The 20,873-nt window shown below is 38.2% G+C and overlaps 1 protein-coding gene across 6 annotated transcripts in view; it reads left to right on the top strand.

Annotated features, from left to right (window-relative positions):
• KIF16B (kinesin family member 16B) overlaps nt 1-20,873 on the top strand; it is a 307,490-nt gene that overhangs the window by 69,367 nt on the left and 217,250 nt on the right. For 5 of the 6 annotated variants that reach the window (XM_023507799.1, XM_023507800.1, XM_023507795.1 and 2 more), the window contains exons 6-12: nt 505-614; nt 3,384-3,526; nt 4,955-5,123; nt 5,304-5,435; nt 6,511-6,686; nt 13,208-13,273; nt 20,575-20,634. In XM_023507799.1, coding sequence (XP_023363567.1) covers nt 505-614; nt 3,384-3,526; nt 4,955-5,123; nt 5,304-5,435; nt 6,511-6,686; nt 13,208-13,273; nt 20,575-20,634 — 856 coding nt within the window. The other variant, XM_023507798.1, reaches the window with a different exon arrangement.

The raw sequence follows: 20,873 nt of genomic DNA, 5'->3' as shown, positions 1-20,873 counted from the left end.
AGTAGTTTTGAAGGTAGAAGTGGCAATTTAGGTTTCTCCCGGATGCTTCTGCTGTGTGGCCTTGGATAAGTGTTTAAAACACCTTGAACCTCCCTTGCCTAACCCAAAACTGGGGACAGTAGTGGTACCTACCTTTGGGCTCTTGGAGGGACTCAGTGAAATAAACCACATCAAGTGCTTTGCATTGTAAGTAAGAGCTGTCTCTGTGACATCCCAGAGTAGGTCCCTGGAACCTGCTATTTTAAGTGAAATGTTGTATGGTGAGACCAGTTAGTTCCTCATCATTATACTGTGACAACATTGAAAAGAATGTTATCTGAGGACCTGCCGTACTTCATTTTGCTTAGAATCCCACTTTCCAAGACCTGCCAGTGACACCAAGTGAGGACTTACTGTCCCTGATATGTGGTCACCACCCATAGACAGATGTTGCTGCTGTGTGGTGTTACTGTTGCTAATGTCTGAAATAATTTTTCTGAATTCAATTTTATTTAAAATTTTTAGCTACTTAGAAATTTATAATGAACGCGTGAGAGATCTCCTTAGGCGGAAGTCGTCTAAAACCTTCAACTTACGAGTCCGTGAGCATCCCAAGGAAGGACCGTATGTGGAGGGTAAGCCTGAGCAAAGAGTAACACTGGCAAAGAAGAAAGGTAGCGGGAGATTTAAAACATTGTTTAGTTTTAGTAACAAAAGGTCAGGGGCTTTTACTCCACAGTGGCATTTGGTGAATTCATACTGTGTTGGGCATTGCCTGCTCCTGTGGAGCTCACCAGTGCATGTCCTCTGGCTTTAAGAAGTCTCTGGAGATTGATTTCTCTAATGTTCTCAACAAGGTCAACAGGCCTATAGCTTGTCTCTTTAAACAGCTTTGCCTTTCAGCAGTATATCTTTACTGATCATGATGATAATATGTGATAGTAAAGATACTCTTAAGAATGCTTATCTGTTAAAAGGAGCAATTATAGGATTTCCTTTCTGTGTTATGATATGCTAGTTGTGGCACAGTCATTTATGAGGAATGCCACAAGTAATGATGGGTAAAGGACTGGACCTTGCTAATTATTATAGCGGGCATTTCAAATAAGTGGCTTGTACAGAAAGCAAAAGAATAGACTGGACTTAGGGCTGTCTCTGTCAGGCAGCTGTCTTCACTGTCATGAGGTCACTCGTGCTGGGTGTCCTGTAGAACTCACACAGAGGGATGGCTTTCATGTCCTTCACATCACATGTGTCTCTTGGAGGCAAGGACTATGAACTGGTCATGGGTTTAAAGACTATGAACTGGTCCTGGGTTTGAAGACTGTGAACTGGTCCTGAGTTTAAAGACTGTGAACTGGTCCTGGGTTTAAAGTTATTTCTGGTTTGGATTGTCTGGTGTACTGGTTGGACCTCATCTGTATTTTATTAAATTTCAATATGAACTTTTGCCTTCTATACCTAAAGCAAGGAGTGCCATTATGTAGTTGTTTCATAGAATAGCTATTACTGTTAATAAACCCTTAAGGGAATGGGCACACTAAAAATCCAGACTTCACCACTATTCAGTATATACATGTAACAAAATAAAAAATTGATAAATTAGCCACTATGTACCCTTTTAATATGTGTAATTGTTATTTGTCAATTAAAGATATATTAAAAAATAGGTTAGAATAACTCATCTCTTCAGGCTTTCCCTTTAATAGTCTTGTCAAGTGTTAAGACATATAAAGCTGGTGTATGAAGAGACACAGCGATAAGTGGGGTAAAACGTCCAGAATCTGACCTTGATATGTATGCAGGTTAGTTTCTAATTCAAACATTGGAGGAATTGTTGGAAGGATTATTAAGCCATCTGGGAGGACAAAAAGGAACTTGGTACCATAGCTCAATATGTGTACCAGGATAAATGGCAAATGGATCACAGGTTTAGGCATAACATACAGATAAATTAAAGAAACCCTTGGTTAATTTTTTTTTTCCAAAAACTTGGAGGAGGGAAGGCTTTTTAAGGCTTGAAGTTCAGAAACCACAAAATAAAGGATGTTAAATTTGAAAGGGTAAAAAATATAAATATCTAAAGTTTTATGCTTGGTAGAAACATTGTAAGAAAAGTAAAAAATCTTATGAAACAGGGAAGATATTTTCAGTTCAAGTTTTGAAGGACTTATTTCCCTAATATATAAAGAACACCTATAAATCATTCAGTGTAGATCCAACAAACAGTAGAAAAATGGACAAAGAATGTGAGTAGGTTGTTCACAGAAATGGAAATACAGATGATTTTTAGGTGGAGGAAGGAAAGCTCAGCCTCACTCATAATAAGAGAAAAATAAGATAAAAATACTTGGAGATGACACTTGCCACCCATCTTAGGCAGATGTAAATGGTCTGATAGGGCATTGTCGGGAGGGTGCTGGGAGATAAGTGCTCTCAAACATTATTACTGCTGCGTGCAGATTCCCTCTGGGCAGGACACTGTTGGAATAGCTGTCAAAATTTAGAATGACCATTAGCCTAGTGATTCCACCTCTAAGAATTTATTCTTCGGAAACATTCACATGCATTTGAAAAGACCTACGTACAAGATTATTTGTAGCAGAATTACTTGTAATTGGAAGTAAAATGTAAACAACCTCCATAGTCTCATTAGGACTCTGGTGAAGTTGGTTATGGTACAAATGTATGATCAAATGCTCTGCAGCCTTAAAAACGAACAAGTAATCACCTTAACTGTCAGAGAATGTTCTTCCATAAAAAGAAGGATGTAAAATAATGTTTATGATATGCTACTAATTGTATGAAAGGGAGAACAAAGATGATTGTATGTAAATGTAATTGCTTATATCTGCATGGGTCTTTCTAGAAGAAGACCCAAATGTAACATTTGGTTACCTGACAGAAGGGGAGGTGGGGGCCTCTAGGGCAGGGATTAGGAACCCTTCACTCAAGCATTACTTTTGAAGCCTTTATTTTTTGGAGTGTATGGTTCCCCCCCCCCCAAAATATTCAAAAAATGCTTTTGGGTTTTGCATGAAGGTAGCACATTTACATTTTTCTTCTTTGTGCTATGACTGATACTAATGAGGTTGGTGATAAGAGCTACATTTATCCCAAATACCTTTGTGATAGGGACACAGCATCAGGTGAGGCAACCAGAACATAGTGAGCCTGCGCAGCTTGTCCCTAACTGTGTAAGTCTGTGGCTAGTCAGTAGCAGAGCTGGGATGTGATCCCAGCAGCCCAGCTCCCAGGTTGCACCACCACGTGGAGAGGCCAGCGAGCTCATTACACAGACTGGCCGATTTGTAGAGTTGTGTATTATTTCATAGTGAGCAATTTCATGTTCTGTTTACTATATTAGGGAGACTTTTTCATCTTCTCTATTTTTTTTTTTTCAGATTTATCCAAACATTTAGTACAGAATTATGGTGACGTGGAAGAACTCATGGATGCAGGAAATATCAATCGTACCACGGCAGCAACTGGGATGAATGATGTCAGTAGCAGGTCTCATGCCATCTTCACCATCAAGTTCACTCAGGTAGGGCAGCTGCGATGCCAGCTGGCTCTGTCCCTACGGTCTTTGCTTGCTGATTAGCACCAGCTGAGGACTGGTTGGACCAGGAGCAGCAGCAGGTGAAGGTGACTGCCTGTCACTGTCTTGTTAATTAAAGATGAACACGGGCTGCTCGCTGAGCTTCTCTGATGATACTCACAGGGATTGGGAGTGTCCTGATGTGTGTACCCTTAAGAAATATTTAGCAGACTTTCTACACAAGTCTAGACATGGAAAAAAACTTGCTCTGGGCTTAATTAAGCAAAAGTTTTCATTGTTGCAAACTCTGTGGTAGATAGTGGATTGTGAGTGAGGCGGCTTGGTGAGTGACTCAGTGCCGCCCATTATCGCTCCATGGTGCTCGCCGCACAGTGCTGAGCGTGATCATCCGCATGAGGTTAAAGGACGTGAGAATTCATTAGGATCAAGAGGTGGGGAGCATCTTGAATATGTGTAGAAACTGTTGAGGGTAAACATTTTAACACCGAGGTCAGTAGAACAGATGAATGTGAAAATGTCAGGTCTTCTCAGGGCTCACGTGTGTGCTGGGAGCTTGGACGCGTCCTCGCTGGCAGTGAAAGGAGAGCACAGGAGACACAACAAGGCAGCATTTCAGGAATGAGGGATCAGAAATCCAGAAAATAGGAACAGCCTCTGAGGTCAATCAGAACAACTCCCTTCAAATTCTCCATGTCTTCACCTTTTATTAGATCCTTGCTTTTGATTTATTGCAGTTTATTGGATTTTCTGCTGCTTGGTTAATGCTTAATTAGGATATAGACCATCTGTAGTTTCTAAGAGGTTTACATTTATATCAAAATATGATAATTTGGGGGGCATTGTGGTTCAAGACTTAAATGAGGTTGTATCTTTTGGGAAAATAAAATTTTGGTAGAGTTGAGAAACAAGGACTATGGTAGTTAAGATTTCACAATTTTTATAATTTGGGGAACAAGATGTTTCAACATTGAGTAGTGGTTGAATGATCTTTTATGTACTTGTTTGCATTTCTCATGTTTTGGAGAGCCTTTGCATTGGGAATGCTAGAGATTCCAGATGAGAAGAAATGTAATTATTTGTTTACTTCACATTATTCTCTGTTGAGTGCCCCTCAGTCCCCAGTTTCTTGTTCTGCCACCGTCTGCTTCAGAGGGCTTTGTTGAGAATGACTGAGTGATGTGTGTAATGGACTATTTCTTCAGAAAGGTTAAGAATCATATGTGGTAGACATCTGTTATATTGAATTTAATTTTGAAAGCTTTATAATCAGTATGAAGGTCAACAATACAGCGAAATAGAAAAAAAAAATCTGCTCTGAGACATCTCAGTGAGGAGTGGAAACTAATTAGAATTTGTACCATAAATAACATCAGGGTCCTTTACACTTCTTCAATTTTATATTTTCTACCACAGGCAAAATTTGATTCTGAAATGCCATGTGAAACTGTGAGTAAGATCCACTTAGTCGATCTTGCTGGAAGTGAGCGCGCAGATGCCACTGGAGCCACCGGGGTTCGGCTTAAGGAAGGGGGGAACATTAACAAGTCCCTCGTGACTCTGGGGAACGTCATTTCCTCCCTAGGTAGGTTTAGACTCGCCTCTTGCCTCTTTTTCCTGGTGGTACTGTATTAACACGAAGCAGTTATGTTTAATGTCTGTGTTGCAAACTGAGGTAATATCCTCAAGGTTTTCTGAAGCAAAATTAGAAGGAAAAAGGAGCTTTGCTAATTGTCTTTCCCTCTGTTTCTCTTTCTCCCTGCAGCTGATTTATCTCAGGATGCAGCAAATCCTCTTGTAAAGAAGAAGCAAGTTTTTGTGCCTTACAGGGATTCTGTTTTGACTTGGTTGTTAAAAGATAGCCTTGGAGGAAACTCTAAAACTATCATGATCGCCAGTAAGAGTTTTAGGTTATTTTCCTGAGCATACACTGTTTCCTTTGTGTTAACTGAAAATATTTAAGGTTAAAGTGTCTAATTAGGAAATAGCACACTTTTTATCTTAAAACACTAATGGTTTTTCTGTTTTGTAAGTCCCACCTATCATGCTCCAGTCTGTAGTCACATATTAGTAAGTTACTTGGCCTTGCCTTGGTGTGGAATCTGATAACATGCAGAAAGCTTCTCAGTTTGTCCTTGCTTCAAATAGAAACTCTTCACTTCACTAAGTAGCTCATAGGAGAACTCATGACCGGGACACAGAGTAAAAATAACTCAACTTTGGTTCTTCCATAAAGCAGTAAATGTGGAATTTATAACTAAGAATTGAGAGGGACAATACAACAAGTAATTATAACACTAATATGCTTTATTTTGATGTTTTGGCCAATTAACTGTAAAGACACAGAATAAAGAAAAAACATAGAAAGGGGAGATGAGGAAAACTCAAAACCATTCCTCTTTGTCCATCTCCTCTTTCCTTCTCTCCGTGTCCTTCCCCACCCAGTGTTACCCATCAGCCATGGACACAGGGATCTACCCTGGGATCCATTCTGTATTCACATGGTATAGTCACCTAAACCTAGCCAAAATTTTAAGAACAAAGAATTAACTGATCTACTGACTCTTTTAAAAGGTTATCGCGTTGTGTGTTTTTGTAGATGGTAGACTTTGCCAGAACTTTAGAAAATATTTTAATTCTTACTTAATGTTGACATTATAAATAGTTTTAAAACCTCTTCTTTTTATATTCTCAACAGAGAAAACGCCTCACTATATTGGGGGATCTCGGGTCTCGTTTCAGAGTCATTTACGTGTTTGATTCTAGACTTGAGCAGAATGACACTTAATTTGGTATCAGGAACACTCCTTCCTATAAATCTTAGATCATTTTTAATATTCATTACTGTGACAGTGAATATTTAGTCTATCCAATGACCTGGGGTTAATCTAACTTTTAAATTACAAACCGACTTTGTGTTAAATGGAACATGGAGTGCTAGATAAATTATTTTTTGAATTCATTCTTCACAGCCATTTCACCTGCTGATGTCAATTATGGAGAAACCCTGAGTACTCTTCGCTATGCAAATAGAGCCAAAAACATCATCAACAAGCCTACCATTAACGAGGACGCCAACGTCAAGCTCATCCGGGAGCTGCGAGCCGAGATAGCCAGACTGAAGGCGCTGCTTGCTCAAGGGAGTCAGGTCGGGTTTTCCTGAGATTTATGGATCATTTTCTTTGAGTAATGGCATCTATTTCTAGATCTTAATGAGACAATTATATCACTTATAGTATTGATTTGAGTAAATAAGTGCTAAGTAAAGCTTTGAATGAGTCAGACAGTCCTTCCTTTCCCTCAGCTGCCTGTTGGCCTTTGCATTCATTATGAACTCTGTGTGTAAGATTTTATCCACTAAACCTCTGAAATGATTAACTATCTAGTATTAGCAATTATGGATGGAAATTTAGTGTGCAATAGGATTAGTGGCATAATCTCCTTTAGTGGGAAGAAATTGAGATGCTTAGAGTAATAGTTAAAATTCTACCCATGCATTGTATGACTTTAAAATGTATCTTTACAGAATGAAAAGACCTGTGTGAACGCTTTTCTGAATCTCTGATTCCTGTCGCTGTTGTAGAGGTGGTTATGGTGGTTCACTGACAGGTGCCACATTAGACCCATGGCCTGGCTGAAGTGCCATCCCTGGGGCCTCACTTGGTTGTTAAAATGGGTTCACTTGAGGGTCAGTTGCTGTTCTTCTGAAGAAACCTTGTCCTTTTGTGTTTTTCACGGTAAACTTCCATACAGTGTACGTGGTGTGCTGGCACAGTGACAGTCTGTGAGTGAAGTTCTGGTGGGCTTAGGGACGGCTGTGAAGAAAGGCCACTGTCGAAAGAAAATCAGGGATGGTTTTTTAAGATGTTGAAGTTAGACTGGAGTTAGAAATAAAATAAAGATACATTTCCTCCTATTAAGCTGTGAATGGATGTGTTGAGTGTATCATGAAAAGAAATACTTTGCTTTAAATGCAAAGTGGTCTCTCCTGCACGGTGCTTTTCAAGTAGGATTTGACATCCCATAAATGGTTTAAGCTATGAAAATGTTCAAACATCACTGGATTTCCTGTGTCCTGAAATCCACCTGTTGGTTCTTCCCCCAAGATGGCAAACTTGGATAGGATGGTTCATTGCACTTGAACACGTCTCCACTGGTGCTTTGCTCAGCGATGTGGAGCTTCCTTGTGGTGGAGGGAGTTTGTCGTGATGTCATCAGGCCCTAACTCACAACACAGACCACAGTAGTCACGTGACCTACACAGTTGGTTATTGGGATCTTTTTTCAGTGTGATGAAACATTATTTATGTAAGATAAGCCTTTGACAATGACAGATAGGACCACTGAAGGTACTGTATGTGAAGGAAAGTGTTTGGAAAATTCTAGTGCAGCTTCTTGTACTTAGCCTTTTACTAGGTTACGAGAATGAAGGGAAAACGAGAGGTTGTCCTTTTTAAATGAAACTGAGGAAATGCTGGAAAGAAGCTTTATTATATGGACAGAAAAACTTTAATTAAAACGTTTGTATATTCTCTCTGAAAAATGCCTTTAGAGGTACTAGTATGCCAAATAGTTGCCTTATACTTTGTGGGGTTTTTTTGTTTGTTTCTTTCATAACCTAAGACCTTTGCTGGACTTAAGGGAGTATTTTTGTTCCTGCTGTTTTGGAGTGAGGATGAAAAAGATAGTTAAGTTTATTTTGGAACACATTGAAGATAAAATTTTTTGATAAACTTAATACATTAAAATATAAAAATGTAAGTCCAACTTAAAGTAATTTATCATACTGTGAAGCTGTAAGTGATGCTTAATAAAAAAGTAGCTGTTCTTAAATGGTCATTAAACATCTCTGTATAATTTTTTCTGAGGACACTGATCTATTCCTAGAATATTCTATTCTAAATGCTACCACGGTTCATTGAGAATGTTATTCAAATCAAAGTTACATTTCTAGGGTTATTTATTTAAGCACAGCTAAATGAAAATCACCTCCTACTTTGCTATTGAAAAATGTCATGTACATTACAGTTTTAAAGGCACAAGTTTTTTGACTTATTTGTTTTTAAGAGACAGGGTTTTGCTTTGTCTCCTAGTCTGGAGTGCAGTGTGCAGTCATAGCTCACTGTAGCCTCAAACTCCTGGGCTCAGGTGATCCTCTTGCCTCAGCCTCCCAAGTAGCTGGGACTACAAACACCTGCCATCACACCTAGATAATTAATTTTTTTTTTTTTTTTTTTTTTTTTTGTCAAGGCAGAGATTCCCTATGTTGCCCAGGCTGGTTTTGTACTCCTGGTCTAAAGCAGTCCTTCTGCTTTGGTCTCCCAAAGTGCTGGGATTACAGACCTAAAAGCACAGTTTTGCTGAGGCAAAAGATTTTGACATGTGTTTGCTTCTTCTCCTATGTAGATATATGTATGTAGTAGCCTATATACTATATGAGCCTTTTATTGAAATGTTACGTGTGTGTAGAAAAATTGCAAGTTAGATGTATACAGTTCAGTGATTTTTCAGAAGCTACATTCACACATCTACCTGCATCCACCTTAAGAGACAGAACATTACCAGCACCATACAGGCCCCACCAATGCCTCTTTCCTCTCAAGAGTGATCAGTTACTGACTTCTAAAGCTATAAATTTGTTTTTAGTTTGCCTGTTCTCATTCATCCTGTAAATGAGTCATTCAGTATCTACTCCATTGAACTCACTTCTTGCAGTTGTCCTTGTGTTTGTGAGGCTTGTCTTTGGTGCTGCCTGCAGCTGCAGTTCCACTTGTTCTCATCACTATTTTTAGGGATTGGGTCTTATTCTTGCTCAGGCTGGTCTCAAACTCCTGAGCTCGGGCAATCCACCTGCCTCTGCCTCCCAGAGTGCTAGGATTACAGGCGTGAGCCCCAGAGCCTGGCCTATGTGTAAACTTCTAAGGTAGTCACTGCATCTCAGTTAAGGGTCACGAAGTAAAAGGCAGTTCTATGGTATTTGAAAGAGTGGGTAAAGGCCTCATTCAGGGGGAAAGAAAGAGGTATTAAAACACTTATGTGAGCTTAAAAAAGACTGCAAGAGTACAGTTCACAACGAAAATCAGGCATGACATCAATTTTCATAAAGAAAACAGGCTTGGTGCCTATGGCTCAACCAGCTAAGGCGCCAGCCACATACACCTGAGTTGGCAGGTTCAAATCCAGCCCGGACCCGCCAAACAACAATGACGGCTGCAACCAAAAAACAGCCGGGCGTTGTGGCGGGCGCCTGTAGTCCCAGCTACTTGGGAGGTGGAGGCAGGAGAATCGCTTGAGCCCAGGAGTTGGAGGTTGCTGTGAGCTGTGATGCCACGGTTCTCTACCCAGGGGGACAGCTTGAGGCTCTGTCTCAAAAAAAAAAAAAGAAAACAAAAAGGCAGCACCTTTGACTCAGTGAGTAGGGCACCGGCCCAATATACCAAGGGTGGCGGGTTCAAAACCCTGCCCCAGCCAAACTGCAACAAAAAATAGCTGGACGTTGTGGTGGGCACCTGTAGTCCCAGCTACTTGGGAGGCTGAGGCTAGGGAATTGCCTAAGCCCAAGAGCTGGTGGTTGCTGTGAGCTGTGATACCACAGCACTCTAAGGAGGGCAACAAAGTGAGTCTCTAAAAAAAAGAAAATAATAAAACTGTTGGAAATTGTAGGAGACCAATAGAGCCACACATACTTGTCACAGAAAATTTTAACTCTTCTCATTCTGTGAGAGCTCAGTTAGACAAAAGACATAGATAGCATATTTATCTAACATAATGCACATTTTCTCCAATCAACATTCACCAAGAAAAGATTGCAAGTCATGAAGCAAAAACTGCTTTCCTTTCTCTGAAAAGAGATTCTATAAAAAAAAAAAAAAAAATAAGAAAAACATCACAACCCAACAGAAAAGTGAACAAAGAATGCGAGCACAACTCATGGAAAAAACAGATTATTCAAATGGTTTCTAAAATGGACAAAAATATGCTCAACATAATTTGAACTACAATTAATGCAAATTGTAAGACAAGTGCAACAAGGTATGTGTGTGTTTGTGTCCACGTATGTAGGTACATGAATACATCAAGTAGTGCACTTGCGTGTTTGGCTGTGTGTAAATTATCTTCAAAGTTCTTAAAAAGCAGGGTGTTCTTGTTCTTTTCCTCATCTGCACGTTTGAGGATCAGAGATCCAAAAGCTCGAAGGGTGGAAGTCGAGAAGTCCTCTCGCACCTTGTCAGTGGAGTTGTTACTATGCTTCTATGACAGTGTTTTTTGAAGTAGTGTTACTCTTGGTTTAACAACATGTGGATTTAATTTGAATATTTTTAAATCCTGAATGTTTCTTCTAAACAGATATCTTGCAAGTAATAATTAGAATTCAAAGTCGTTTACTTTTACCAATGATTTCTTAATTGAAAAAGAATTTAGATTAGTCTTTCTTACATGTGCTCCAGGATAATTTGCAGAGGCTTGTAGTCATAATCACCTTTGTGTATATGTTCAGTCAGTGATTATTTACTGAGCTGATGATCTGGTAGAAATATTTTAGTTTTAATTATGGATGAAAGTCCCAACAATGGGTTCTATAAAATTACCCACATTATAAAGAGCTTTCTAATTGCTCTGAAAATCGTCAACCATATATAAACAATGCAGCCATACTAACATCTGCCACTTTCATTTCTTCAATGAAAAATATTTATTAAGTGCCATCTGTGTGTAAGACAACATGTTAGGTGCAATGATGAATTGTAGTAATGTGTTAACAAAGCTTTCCCTTTACTGAGGATGGATTTGACCTTGGATTGACTTTGTGACTTAAGTCTCTGTAAACAAGGTAAAAGTGGGATGTCAGGTATCTAGTTAAGCATCATCTCTAATGGTAAAAATGAACCCTAATTGGTAAATTGCATCTGGATTAGTATGAACTATATATAAACTATTACATTTTATCTTAGCCAAAAGGCCAAGAAGTGACATATAAACTGTAAATGCCAATTGAGACGCCATAGTTTTGAGTTTCTCTAAGGGCAGCGACTTTTGCAACTGTCCTTGTAATGACTCTAAAGGAGTTTTCCTTATAGGGACCCTAAAGCATGTGCCTATGGCATTGTTAAAAGAGATGCTGGGTCCTATGGGCATGGGCTTCTAAACCAGGTAGACCCCATGTGAATCTCACTCCTCCCATGTGAGAGGTTGCTCATGACAGCTGAAGACAATGGCTCCTGGACACCTCTGATCATGGTATGGACTGTCTTGAGGACCTTGCTCACCAAACAGACATAACTGGGCAGCTCTGCTTTCTGTTAAGTAAATAGATGCCCAGATGCCAAGTGTGACTCATGCTAGTCTTCTTAGTTTGAGTGTTTAACTGAGCCTGAGAAGTGTTTTGTTTGAATAGAAACTAGAAAAGCAAATAGTAATAAAAAATGCTGCAGCCTCTGAGGAAGACAACTTAGCAATTAAAACAAAAATACATATATTGGGCGGCGCCTGTGGCTCAAAGGAGTAGGGCGCCGGCCCCATATGCCGGAGGTGGCAGGTTCAAACCCAGCCTCGGCCAAAAACTGCAAAGCAGAAAAAAAAAATACATATAGATGACTCACAAATTCCCGTTCTGGGTATTTGTTCTATTGATAGAACCATGTATACTAGGCAGTTTGTGTAAGGATAGTTGTTGTAGCATTGTTGATAAAAGGTTAGAAAAACCTACGTTTATGTTAACAGGAGGGTACTAACATGAATCATAGAATATTCGTATAGTAGATAGAGTGAAATTGGAATTGTTAAAAAGAGTGAAGGAGTTTTATTTTTACTGAAGTTTCCCCAAGATATATTGTTGAGTGAAAATGGTAATATTCAGAATAGTGTTTTTTATGCCACTTATGTTTAAAAACACAACAAAAACCTGCTTGTATCTACCAGAATAACTGTAGGTTTATGCAGCCAATTTAGGAACTGTTGTTACCTGTGAGTGAGGTGGAAGGAAGACCCCCTTTCTTTCTTCTTTCTGATGATCTCTGAGGCAGTGGGAGGGAGGGTGGAATAGGGAACACCGTTTTTGCCTGGGCTCAGTGGCAAAAACGACATGAGTGCTTCAGCCTGGTTCCATTTTCCTCTCCTGTGTCTAACTGCTTGTCCCTCCAGCTCTAACCTGACTGTGGTGTTTAACATCCTCACATCAGTCTTTAAATGGATAAGGAACTAGACCTTAAATTGTACTATGGCCACATCATACATGGAATACCATCAGCAGTGAAAACATTTGCTTGTATCAACTTAGATGAATCTCAAAAGCCTACTGTTGACCAAGACATAAGCATTGTCCCTTTTGAATTTTATACTTTACACATTTTCAAAATGGCAAATCCTTGAGATCTAGGGATTTAGAGTGTGTTTGACTTTGGTCAAATGTTAATATGTTGCATCTTCTTTTGCTGACTTCTGTTGCAAATACAGGTTTATCAGGATGCCATGGTTTTGAATATTTTGAGTGTAGCCCGTAATAAAGACTTAGTGATAATCAATACTTTTTTTTGGAAAGGCAGGATCATTACTTTTTACCTTCATCTAATAGTATCTGTGGAAGTTTTTGATAATTTACTGTATTTATGGGAAAACCATTTAGATCATTGCTGTTTATTAACTGTTGACTTCTTTTATGGTTTATTATAGATTGCCCTCTTAGACTCCCCCACAGCTTTAAGTATGGAGGAAAAACTTCAGCAGAATGAAGCAAGAGTAAGTGGTACTTTGACTTTTTATTTTATTAAATCTTAACTTCCACTAGAATTTTAAGTGCATGCCTTTTAAGACTTACTGTTTGAGACCCATTTCCTTTCTTTTTACACTTAGCCTTCCCCACCTCCCCAGCCCTTGACCATTTTTATAGAAGCACAATGGTAGACTTTCCTGTACTTTGTCACATTTTCTGTGATTTAGTGAGTGGGATTTGCCTGGCATACGATGGTTAGTTACAATTAAATTCGCACTCAGACCCTCCTGACAAAGCAGTGAGGCTACCTGGCCATCAGACAGGCCTGGTGGAGGGAGACTGTGTTCAGCATTCCTGAAGCAGCAGTGGTACCTGCAGCTTAATCATGCCCACTGTTAGCTTTGTGTCACCCTTTTACTTTGTTACCATTAGGAAGAACAGCATGTGGCAAATGTCTGATTACTCTAGGGATGTGCTTAATTTATCTTAAACCAGATGAGATTTGAGGCAAAGGGAGTGGGGTGGTGAGTAACCAGAAGAGAGAATTGCTGTGGAGGGTTATAACCTGAAGCCAACCTGTGTGTGCTCCTGCTCTTGGAAAACCAGTTTGAGGCTGACCTGATTCTGTACTTTTTTAAAAAACCTTCTGTGAAAAGAGAAACAGACATTAAGAATAATTTTAGGAGTGATCTTTTTGTTCATGGTGCTGAATGGTTAAAACAGACTGAGAAAAAATTGGATTCTGTTGGTAAAAGCTCTTTTAAGAATGTACAATATGGAAGATAAAAATGCGATTATACTCAGGAACTTGTTGACACATCTCTGCTTTATCATGCTGATTAATACACTGATTATAGCATTAATAAAAACATTAATTTCTTAATCCCTGTTTTTCTTCATGAAGTTTTACATATTAGTGTTTCAGATTCTAATTTTGAAGGCTATAATTTAAGATTAAATCTAGATTGAAGTCTTAAAAATTATTTCTCGGTAATAGTTTTCATGAATACTTAACAAGTTAATATAAAGCAATAAAGATCAATTTGAATGTAATGTACATGCTGTGACAGAAATGACTGCTTATCTTAATGCTAACATTTTCTAAATTTTCATCTAGTTTTTTGCTGACTCTTTTTTAATTGTTTATAATCTGTAATCTGCTTGGTTATAATCTCATCACCTGGTCACTTTATACTGGGAACAATATAACAAGGGGATATTTCAATTCTAAATATTTATGCACCTAAGTGAAAAGCTCCCAGATGTATGAAATGGACCTTAATTGGTCTCAGCAATATGATATCCTATAACACCACAACAGCTGAGGACATTAACAACCCTCTGACAGAACTGGACAGATCCTCTAAACAGAAACTAAAAAAGGTACAGGGGACTTAAATGCGACCCTATAACAATTGGGCTTAATAGACATAAGTATATCCCAAAGCTAAGGAATATATGTTCTTCTCTTCAGCCCATGGAACATAATCCAAAATAGATCATATCCCAGGACACAAATCAAACCTCAACAAAATTAAAGGAATTGAAATAATACCTTTTATCTTCTTAGACCACAAGGCAATAAAACTCCAACAAAAATTTTCATCCCCACACAAAGGCTTGGAAATTAAACAACCTTATGCTGAATGACAGTTTGGTCAAGGAGGAGATAAAGAAGGAAATTATTAAATTCTTCAAGCATAACAACAGCCAAGCTACAGGCTACCCAAATCTGTAAAATATTGCAAAAGTAGTCCTAAGAGGTAAATTTATCATATTAGATGCCTATAACTGACAAACAGAAAGAGAGCATATCTACAACCTATTGAATCATCTTAAGGAAATGAAAAAGGAAGAGCAATCCAATCCCAAACCCAGAAGAAGAAAAGAAATAACCAAAATTAAATCAGAAATAAATGAAATTGAAAACAAAGAATCATTCAGAAAATTAATGAAATAAAAAATTGGTTCTTTGAAACCATATAAAATCGATAAACCTTTGGACAGATTAACTAGAAAAAGAAAAGTCTCTAATAACCTCAATGAGAAACGAAAAAGAAGAAATAACAACAGATGCTACAGAGATACAAGAGATCATCTCTGACCACTCTGACCACTACAAGAAACTGTATGCCCAGAGATTTGACAATGTGGAGGAAATGGACCAATACCTGCAATCATACCTTCTCCCTAGACTTAACCAGGAAGAAATAGATCTCTTGAATAGACTAATACAAAGCACTGAGATTGAAGAAACAATAAAAAAATCTTCCAACAAAAAAAGCTCTGGATGAGATGGTTTATTATTTATTTATTTATTTTTTTGAGACAGAGCCTCAAGCTGTCACCCTGGGTAAAGTGCTGCGGCATCACAGCTCACAGCAAGCTCCAACTCCTGGGCTTAAGCGAGTCTCTTGCCTCAGCCTCCCAAGTAGCTGGGACCACAGGCGCCTGCCACAATGTCCAGCTATTTTTTGGTTGCAGCCATCATTGTTGTTTGGGGGGCCTGGGCTGGATTCAAACCCGCTACCTTAGGTATATGTGTCTGGTGCCTTAGCTACTTGAGCCAGAGGCGCTGAGCCGCCTAGATGATTTCACACCAGAATTCTATCACATCTTCAAAGATGAGCTTATACCTATACTACAGAACCTATTCCAAAACATTGAGAGGGAAGGAACCTTCCCCAACATGTTCTTTGAAGCAAATGGCACCCTGATACCAAAACCAGGAAAGAACTAACTAAAAAACAGAACTGCAGACAAATTTCACTAATGAATATTGGTGCAAAAAAATACTCAATAAAATCTTGCCCAACAGATTACAGCTATACATTAAAAAAATTAAACATCAGTATCAAGTAGGCTTTATTTCAGGGATGCAAGGGTGTTTTTAACGTAATTCGCCATATCAATAGAAGCAAAAATAAAGACCATATAATCCTCTCAATGGATGCAGTAGAAGCATTTGACAAAATTTGACATCCTTTTCTCATAAGAACATTTAAGAATATAGGCATAGGTGGTACATTTCTTAAACTGATTGAAGCCATCATTGACAAACCCACAGCTAATGTCATATTGAATAGAGTAAAACTGAAAGCTTTTCCACTTAGGACTGCAACCAGGAAAGGATGTCCTCCATTGCTACTACTATTCATCATAGTGATGGAAGTTCTAACCAATATAATCAGGTTAAAGGAGGAAATAAAGGGCATCCAAATGGGGGCAGAGGAGGTCAAAGTCTAGGTGTTTGCTGATGATATGATCTTATATTTAGAGAACTCCAGAGACTCAACCATAAGACTCCTGGAAGTGATAAAAAAATATAATTAAGTCTCAGGGTGTAAAATCAGTGTTCAGAAATCAGTAGCCTTTCTATATGCCAATAACAGCCAAGATAAGAAGGTAATCAAGGACACAATTCCCTTCACAGTAGCCTCAACAAATAAAAAAAAAATACCTAGGAATATACCTAACAGAAGAGGTGATAGACCTCTGCAAAGAGAGTTATGAAACCCCAAGAAAAGAAATAGCCGAAGACATTAGCAAATGGAAGAACATACTATGCTCTTGGCTAGGCAGAATCAACATTGTTAAAATGTCTATACACCCCAAAGCAATCTACAGATTCAATGCAATCCCCATTAAAATACCATTATCATACTTTAAAGATTTGGCAAATTTTTTTTGGTTTGGAACCAGAAAAAATCTTATATAGCTAAGGTAATTTTTAGTAATGAAAACAAAGCCAGAGGCATCACTCTACCAGACTTTAGGTTATATTATAAGTCCACAGTGATAAAAATAGCATGGTATTGCCACAAAAAAAATAGAGACATGGACATGTGGAACAGGATGGAAAACTAAGAGATGAAACTAGTCTCTAGTTTTAGTTTGATAAACAAAAGATACAGTAGGGAGAAGAATCCCTATTCAATAAATGGTTTTGAAAGAGAACTAGATAACTACATGTAAAAGACTGAAAGACTGGACCCACACCTTTCACCATTTAGCAACAGTTGACTCAAGATGGATAAAAGATTTAAATATAAAAAATATTGACCTGAAATGATAAAAATCCTAGAAGAAAGTATGGGAAAAACTCTAGAGGATGTTGGCAATTGCAACAACAAAAATAAACAAATGGGACTTAATTAAACTGAAAAGTTTCTGCACAGCTAAGGACACAACAAGTAAAGCAAATAGATAATATTTAGAAAGGGAAAAAATATTTGCATGTTACAAATCTGACAAAGGTTTGATAACTAGGGTCTATAGAGAACTCAAATTAATCAACAAAAAAGAGCAAATGATCCCATCTGTCACTGGGCAAGAGTCATGAACCTTCTAAAATGCTCATTGTCCCTAATCATCAGAGAAATGTAAATCAAAACCAGCCTGAGATATCACCAACCCCAGTGAGAATAGCCCACATCACAAAGTCCCAAAGTTGCAGAGGCTAGTGCAGATGTGGAAAGATGGGAACCCTTTTATAGTGTTGGTGGGACTGCAAACTAATATGGCCTCTTTCAAAAGAGGAATAGAGAGTCTCCAAAAGACTCAAATTAGACCTCCCATTTGACCCCGCAATCCCATTACTAGGCATCTACCCAAAAGAAAAAAATTCATTCTGTCATAAAGACATTTGTACTAGATTGTTTATCACAGTTCAGTTTACAATTGCCAAGATGTGGAAGCAATCTAAATGCCTATCAACCCAGGAATGAGTTAACAAACTGTGGTGTATGTATACCATGGAATACTATGCAGCCCCACAAAGATGGAGACTTTACATCTTTTGTATTAACTTGGATGGAGTTGAAACACATTCTCCTTAGTGAAGTATCATAAGAATAGAAAACCATATATCCAAGGTACTCAATGCTAATATGAAGCCAGTAGATGATCTAATATAGCTGTTCTCAACCTATGGGTTGTGACCCCTTTTTAACAATGAAAATACATTGTGGCATTAGGAAGGGAACCTTCCTAATGTATTAGATTCTAATACATGCCCACAGAGGAGAAAAACTCAATTCAATTCAAGTTAGGGGAAGGGGGAATTGAGGGAGGGGGGAAAAGATAGGAGGGGAGGGGATTGGGGTTCTCCCACTTTATGGGCACAATGTCAGGTTATATGGCACATCTTTTGGGTGTGGGACACAGCTACAAGAGGGACTCTACCCAACAAATGCAAATATTGTAACCTAGTTGTTTATACCCTCACATTAACCTGGATATAAATAATTAAACAAACAAATCACCTGATGACATTGTTAGAGGTGATATCACCTGATTATTTGACTTAAATGCAATGTAAAATAAATCTAAGGCATACTTACAATTTTTTAAAGCTCGAATTATTTGATTTAATTTGAAAGTATTGATGTGCTCACATTCTTCAGTGAGAACATAGTAGTTGGTAAAATGCAGAATCATTTGTTGTTTTATGCTTTGTTCTCTAAGATTAATTGCCAATGAGAAACTATTAACTGGTTAGTATAAATTACTAAATTCAATATGCTAGTCTTTTTCCCCTTCTGTAGGGAGAGAAGGCATAAGAATATTTCTTCTCTGAAAAAATTTTCAAAGCAAAAAGCCCTGAAAGCCGTCTGACTTTTACTGCTGTCAGGAGTCTGTGGGGTTGGTGTCACTCAAACGGTGAAATGAAATATTGGGATATAGGACTGGTTTCAGAGAAATCAGGATAGCTTGTCTTAGCATACTATTTAAAATAGGCAAAAAACAAACTTAGGTTCTTTCAGTTTTTTTTTTTTTTTTTTTTCATCAGGAAGATGATAGATTTTGGCCTAGTGAAAGAAGTGACATTTTAAAAAATAATTTACTTTAGAATTCTCAGTCTTCATTTGAGGTCAATTTAGGAGTAGAAAGTAAATTGAGGAGCAAAGTGAATGGCCATTGAATGATTGAATGTAAATGGCTGAGAGATGTCCTGGTTTTCCTCTTTGATAAACTATCAATCTAGAACCTCCATTTCTCATCAATATCAAATGTTTTTTTCCACTAGTTTGCTGACTTAAATACCCTTTCCTATTACTACATTGAGCAGCAAGTACAAGCAGATGGTGTTGGTGCATGGGCTTTGGCCTGTTGAGCTAGGGAACTGACTGGTGGCACTACCAGTAGGCTTAAGTGGGATGGTGTTGAGAGAGTGAGAAGGTGGCGGGAGTGGTGAAGGTGAAGAAGGGAAAAGGTTTGGAAGGGATAAGTTCACTCCTTTCATCAGTAACTCTCTTTTAGCCCTAGGTATATTCTTTTACACAGTATACATTTTTTCATTCTTTTTTTCTCTGTTTCAATTGAAGTATCACTTTTTGCTTCTTAGTGAATTAATCAGTAGGATCATTGAAAAAATTTTAGGAAACTAGCAGAATATTTCCATCAACTTTTAAAGGCAACTTTCAACTGTGCTATGTTCAATGGTTGAGGATATTTTCTCCTCTAAGGTAGAGCAGACTGGAAAGAACTGATTTTTTTTTTTTTTTTGAGACAGAGTCTCACTTTGTAGCCCTTAGTTGGGGGGCTGTGATGTCTTAGCTCACAGCAACCTCAACTTCTTGGGCTCAAGTGATTCTCTTGTCTCAGCCTCCTGAGTAGCTGGGACTACAGGCACCTGCCACAATGCTCGGCTATTTTTAGAGGCAGGGTCTCGCTCTTGCTCAGACTGGTCTCAAACCCATGAGCTAAGGCAATCCACCTGCCTCGGTCTCCCAGAGTGCTAGGATTATAGGGGTGAGCCACCATGTCCGGCTAAAAAGAAGTGATTTTTATCAGGACTTTTGCTTTTACTAAAAGAGTCAATTAAAGAAACACCTTTTTAAAAAAAAGTAGAAAAAGATTTATAAACCCTATTAATTAGCTACAAAAGCAAATTATCTCCTAAAAAAAAAACCAAAACCCTGCAGCATCCAAGGTGATTTAGTCACCACATCTAATTAGAAAGAAAAATGAATCACTATTTCTTATGATCTAAAGTGTAGTCAGGAAAAACTAACTCATTTAATGGGGTGTTAAAATCCTTGAACTTAGAATTTTGGTTAGTAATCCAAGGAAGCAGCTTTTATTTAAATACATCATATTAAAAACTTAAGTAAAATTCTAAGCTAATTGACAAATTCTAGGCTTATAGGATGAGATGAACTTACTGGATTTATATTTGGTGACAGTTCTTTCAGATGTAGAAATTGCTATCTAATTAAAATTATAGTGCATCTTTTCATGAGCAAATTAGAATTTGGAAACTTTCTAGAAGAAAATCATGAGGTTTTTTATGGTTTAGTTATATATGTTTATTTTTCTTTTTTAGGTTCAGGAATTGACCAAGGAATGGACAAATAAGTGGAATGAAACCCAAAATATTTTGAAAGTAAGGAATATAAAAAGGTGTTTGGTTAATATACTGGATTAAATGGGTAAACCTCCTTTTTGCTCCTCAGACATGACAATTGTGTGGTTTGCATAAGGTAAGACCAGTGGGGCAGTCGGTGTTCTCGTGGGATGGGGATCAGACGGGCAGTTAGTGACTCTCGTGGGACGGGGATCAGTGGGGCAGTCGGTGACTCTCGTGGGATGGGGATCAGAGGGGCAGTTAGTGACTCTCGTGAG

Source organism: Otolemur garnettii, unplaced genomic scaffold (genome assembly GCF_000181295.1).
Source record: "Otolemur garnettii isolate 467f Iridium unplaced genomic scaffold, OtoGar3 scaffold00208, whole genome shotgun sequence".
In the NCBI taxonomy this organism is placed as follows: domain Eukaryota; kingdom Metazoa; phylum Chordata; class Mammalia; order Primates; family Galagidae; genus Otolemur; species Otolemur garnettii.
Note: the sequence above shows the minus strand (reverse complement) of the source record. Positions and strands in the feature narration are given on the sequence as shown.